The 4,878-nt window shown below is 45.0% G+C and overlaps 1 protein-coding gene across 1 annotated transcript; it reads right to left on the bottom strand.

Moving 5' to 3' along the window:
* Nucleotides 1-2,092: 2,092 nt before the first annotated feature.
* Nucleotides 2,093-4,536, bottom strand: LOC119329989 (bidirectional sugar transporter SWEET6a-like). Its single transcript, XM_037603098.1, has 5 exons — nt 4,364-4,536; nt 4,059-4,275; nt 3,785-3,946; nt 2,682-2,801; nt 2,093-2,561 (listed from the first exon to the last, which is right to left on the bottom strand). The coding sequence occupies exons 1-5, from the start codon at nt 4,441-4,443 to the stop codon at nt 2,409-2,411; spliced, it is 732 nt and encodes a 243-aa protein (XP_037458995.1). The 5' UTR covers nt 4,444-4,536; the 3' UTR covers nt 2,093-2,408.
* Between the last annotated feature and the right edge of the window lie 342 nt (nt 4,537-4,878).

The raw sequence follows: 4,878 nt of genomic DNA, 5'->3' as shown, positions 1-4,878 counted from the left end.
CAAGCAGGAAGGACCAGGCAACGGTATCGAATGCTTTCGCGATGTCGAGCTTGAGGAGAACGCGCGGTGCCTTGATGTTATGGAGTAGCCTTGCCGTCTGCTGCACGAGAAGGAAGTTATCGTGCATGCATCTGCCAGCGATGAATGCGCTCTGGTTCGTTGAAATGATTTCCCGCATCCGAGGAGCAAGCCGCAGTGCAAGAACCTTGGCGAAGATGTGAATCAAACTGATGTGAACAGTAAAAAATGTGTTATATACACGACACAGAGTTTCTCAGCCCGAGCTCAAATGAGCTCGGTGAACAGTAAAAAAATCTGAAATCTTTTTGTGAGAAACATTGACAAGGGTTTCAAGTACTTGCAAAAGTTCCTCATGAAATTACATTCCTAGAAGGCGTGGCAAAAAAAATCGATACTCTAAAAGTGCTACTTTCAAAAGCATTTTGAAGCACTAATTTTGTTGTTTTTGCCACACCTTAAAGGAATGTGATTCCATAACGAATTTTTGCAAGCACTTGAAGCTTTTGTGAGTGCTTGTCACAAAAAATTCAGATTGTTTGAATGTTTTTTGAATTTTTTATATTATACTCTTCACCGAGCTCATTTGAGCTCGGGAGCGGAAGGACACTTTCCTTACATACACGACATTAGAATATATATATTCCGTACTCTATTTGTTCTAGTTGTAGGCATCGTTAAGAGATGACACTTAGAGTTGTCAAACTCTCAGTTTAATGCAGTTTCTATGATGTTGTTATATTAGAGAAAATCTTGAATCTATATTCTCGTCAATGGACTTTGGAACATTCTTAACTGGAATATTAGAGGTATTAATAATAGTGCTGAGTGATTGTCTCTAACAAACAAAACTGAAGAATGAAGGTGTACCATTCACTGTTTGTAGGAAACTAAGAGAGAATATATTTTTATAGTTCATATCTGAGAAATTTTTGCCCTAGAAGGAGCAATAATTTTGAGTTTGCGCCATCGGTTGGGGCCTCTGGAGGGCTCTTATAACAACTTGGAATGTCTATCTTCTCCATGGGGAAAAATCTTGGTGAAAATCTCATCTTAAACATCTACCAACATTCAAGCAAGTTGCTTGATGTCATCATGTGTAGTTGGATCTAGTGACTTTGTGTTGGTATGGCATGACTCTTGGCTCGAGCTGTGCAAAATTAGCCAGAACTACATTCCTATGCTTACAAATGACCATATCACATTAGCTGAGATGCACTCCTTTGAGAGTTAGTAGACAATTTTCAGACTCCAGCTACCCAGACATTCAATCGTCCAATGAGCTTCAGGATCTTATTCTTCATAAATTCAGTGGCCATGCTATGGGCAAATGGATTTATCCTTGGTTTGGAGCAAGATACTCTTCTATCAAAATGTACAACAAGATGAAAGGTCAACACGATGCTCAAATTATCTTTAAATGGCCCAAAAGAGTGTTAGCATGCCCAGAAAGAAAATCTTCGTCTGGTTGCTCTTTCATGATATAGTTAATAACAGAAAGATGCTCAAAAGAAAAAAGAAAATACTATCTGAAGTGTAATGAATGTGTGTGTGTGTGTGTGTGCGTGCGTGCGCGCGTGCGTGTGTGTGTGTGTGTGTGTGTGTGTTTATCTATGATGTTGATTTACGTTAATATAAAATACCTTAGAGCTATTGTTTACGCTTTGGGGGTTAAAAAAAGGCAATCTAGGTTTTTGTGCTTAAACGCTAAAGGAGCGTCACACGCATTCGGTATTTGTCTGTCTAAATGAGCAATGACAACCAAAATTCAAGTACAAAATCAGGAGATCCGCACAAAATGTACACACACAAAAAAAATGCCAACAAGCAAAAAAATCTTGTTTTTGGTAATACAAGATGGGGACAGGGCTGTAGCACTTTTTCTCTAAAACAAAAAACACGAGATCCCTGTAAAATTACTTGTAGACGTCGTTTTTCACAGATTATCGTGGCTCAGCGACAGGGTTGCCGTCACGTTCCCAAGACAGCATGGTGGTGGTGTTAAGGGAAGCAGACGTTAGAAAAATGTGGTTCCACAACAACGAACGGTCTTAACAACTGAGCCTCGCAGAAATAATTCATAAACATATTGTATCATCGCGTAAGAATAGCGTGGTGTAATTATTATTCGGGACAACTCGGCTACATATATTAAGTTCCAGTCTGCTCCTCTGCACGAATATAGTTCTAAGTTGCACGAGGGCACACCACGAAACGCACACTCGATCAAGACTAGCTAATTATAACAAAGACTAGCACACCACACTTGTTGAAGCGTCGATCATCCGGAATTTAACTACTCAAAATGTTTAGGGCTAAAATCTCGGCCGCCGGCCGGACCAGAATCACTTGGCGACGGCGAGTTTGCTGCTGCTGCTGCAAGCCAATGCTTATCTGTCCACGGTGACGGAGACGTTGCCGGCTCCGGCGGGGTTGCTGGTGGGCAGCTCGACGCTCTTCTCCTCCTTGGGGGTTCTCTTGTAGTAGCAGCCGTAGAGGATGAGCTGCATGAGGCCGAAGAAAGCGCCGAGGCCATTGGGGATCTGCATGCATGAATGGCAGTTAGATCGATGAGGCAGAAAATTCTAGCTAGCTAGGTTTAATCGGTATACTTGTTTGAGATGTGTATATGTATGTATGTATGTATGTATGTATGTACTAACCGTGACGTAGAGGTCGAACTTGATGAGCGCGTAGGCCAACCAGCAACAGCCGTTGAGGAAGTTAACCAGCGACAGGGTGAATGGCATGTACTCCACACTCTTGGTCTTGATCACCTTACCCTGCAATCAAGTATTGCAATCTTATCTTAGTAGTACTTACATCACCAGGTAATAAGAGCACACGTACGTACGTAGGTAATTAACAAGGCTGACTCATTGAATTCCTGATCTAAATATAATGAGTAGGTACACAAACTCACTGGTTAATTAACATCATAACTCATAGGTTTGGCAAGAGTGAAGGATCACAAGAAACAAAAGAGAACATGCACGCACTATATCCATGCATGCATCCTCGGGGCATTGGCACATACGTTTGTGATGAAGTGCTGGATCACATGTTTTTAGTCATGTCATGAACGGCTCTTCCATGCGATTGCGGACCCGTCACTCCAACAGCTAACACGAGATTTTGGCGGCCGGGTGCAACAGAAAGTTTGGTTGGCTGGCTATAGCTATTTACACGGCATGCAAGTCCAGATCCACAAGGAAAGGACACGCAGGGGTTGCGTTACCTTTGAGCTTTTTTGACCAAACATGTGCACACAAAACACCATCTTGTGAAATAACTTGGATGTCTGAAGTAGATCTACGTAAATTGAACGGTGTGCATCTTCTGAAATAACTTGGGTGTGTGAAGCCAGACCCCTACGTGAATCTAGCCACAAAATACAGAAAATGTACACAAGGCAACATCTTGTCTCGTAAAATAATTTGTGTGTGGAGAGTACATCTACTGTGTGAGGTGAGCAGCATGCATTCATCTAGCCACTCAAAGACACTTGGGCCAAAGAGCTAGTAGATCCATGCATGCAGATTAACCACGCATGTCTTGTAAACGATGCATATTATCACTCTATACGACCAGAACGGCATGCATTAAAACACAACTAACAAAATTCAAAACAAATGGAACGAAATAAAATAACAGCTGCGCCTCCAGAATTAAGAGCAAACGGATCAAGTGCTTAAAGCATGGATCAAAGAGTGCATGCATGCACACGTACGATCGATCCATGAGGAAGGAGGGTGTAGGTACGTACCATGATGGTGAGCGGGGAGGCGTACATGATGGTTCCGAAGATGACGCAGAGGATGCCGACGATCATGGAGCGCTTCTCGTGGGTGTGGGCACCGAGGAGCACGCCGAGCACGACGGCCACCATGAACGCCGCCTCGGCAGCGAGCACGCCTATCATCTTCAGCTGCAAGCACGAACGCACACACGCACGGGCATGGGTTAGGGCCAGATCTTGTTCTATCTAGACGAAAACCAACGGGCGAGGGGATTAGATTTAGGGATGTGGCAGTACGTACCCGCTTGTTGTTGGTGGAGTAGAGGAAGAAGATGATGAGGTAGGATCCCTCGATGACGAGCCCGATCCCATTGATGGTGACGACGAGGATGCTGTTGGGGTGGACGATGGGGAGGCCGTAGAAGACCCAGAGCATGCAGTTGAGCAGCGTCGCCAGGTAGGGGTCCGGCTTGAACTCCTCCACGTCCTTGGCCTTGATGATCCGCCAGAAAACCGGCCTGCAACAACCACCATCCATGAATATAGATTACTCTAGACTGTCTACAAAAGAGGCGGCGGATTAGAGGAGGGGGGATGGGGGCTTACGTAGGGGAGAGGAAGAGGCCGAAGGAGATGACATTCCCGATGATACCGACGACGTTGCGAGCTGCGTCGGCGGAAACCATCTCGCTCGGGTCGCCGGGGCGGAGGAGCTGACGCGCTTGAGGAAGGAGAAAGGGTTGGTTGTGGGTTGGGGGCGAATGGGCGATCGGGGCAGAGGGAGGCGGAGCGTATATAGGCGCGGCGGCTTCCCAAGTTATCGTTGCAACTGCTCTCAGTCAAAACTAATTAACTAACCGAGAGAAAAGGGCGGGAGGGATAAGCCTTGATCTCTCTCTCTAAGTTGCCCTGATCTCAAGGGCGCCCTATGTCTGGCATTGTAAGCGAGACAGGAGCGAACCCCATGCTGAACGGAACCCCGGTTGGGCCGGCTCACGCGCACTGGAAAGACCAGCCTGGTTTCTGTTTTGTTTCTTTCACGTTTTTATTTTAGTTTTTTTCTTTCTTTTTTTGAGAGAGAAATTTCCAATCTATTCATCATTCATGGCAGTACAGAGAAC

Source organism: Triticum dicoccoides, chromosome 7A (genome assembly GCF_002162155.2).
Source record: "Triticum dicoccoides isolate Atlit2015 ecotype Zavitan chromosome 7A, WEW_v2.0, whole genome shotgun sequence".
In the NCBI taxonomy this organism is placed as follows: domain Eukaryota; kingdom Viridiplantae; phylum Streptophyta; class Magnoliopsida; order Poales; family Poaceae; genus Triticum; species Triticum dicoccoides.
The sequence above is the reverse complement of the archived record's forward strand: the minus strand, read 5'-3'. Positions and strand labels throughout refer to the sequence as shown.

Coding starts and splice junctions, on each gene's coding strand:
- LOC119329989 (XM_037603098.1), bottom strand. CDS start 4,443: ATGGTTTCCGCCGACGCAGCTCGCAACGTCGTCGGTATCATCGGGAAT. Junction 4,276..4,363: donor GGCCTCTTCCTCTCCCCTAC/GTAAGCCCCCAT, acceptor TGGTTGTTGCAG/GCCGGTTTTCTGGCGGATCA. Junction 3,947..4,058: donor ACTCCACCAACAACAAGCGG/GTACGTACTGCC, acceptor TCGTGCTTGCAG/CTGAAGATGATAGGCGTGCT.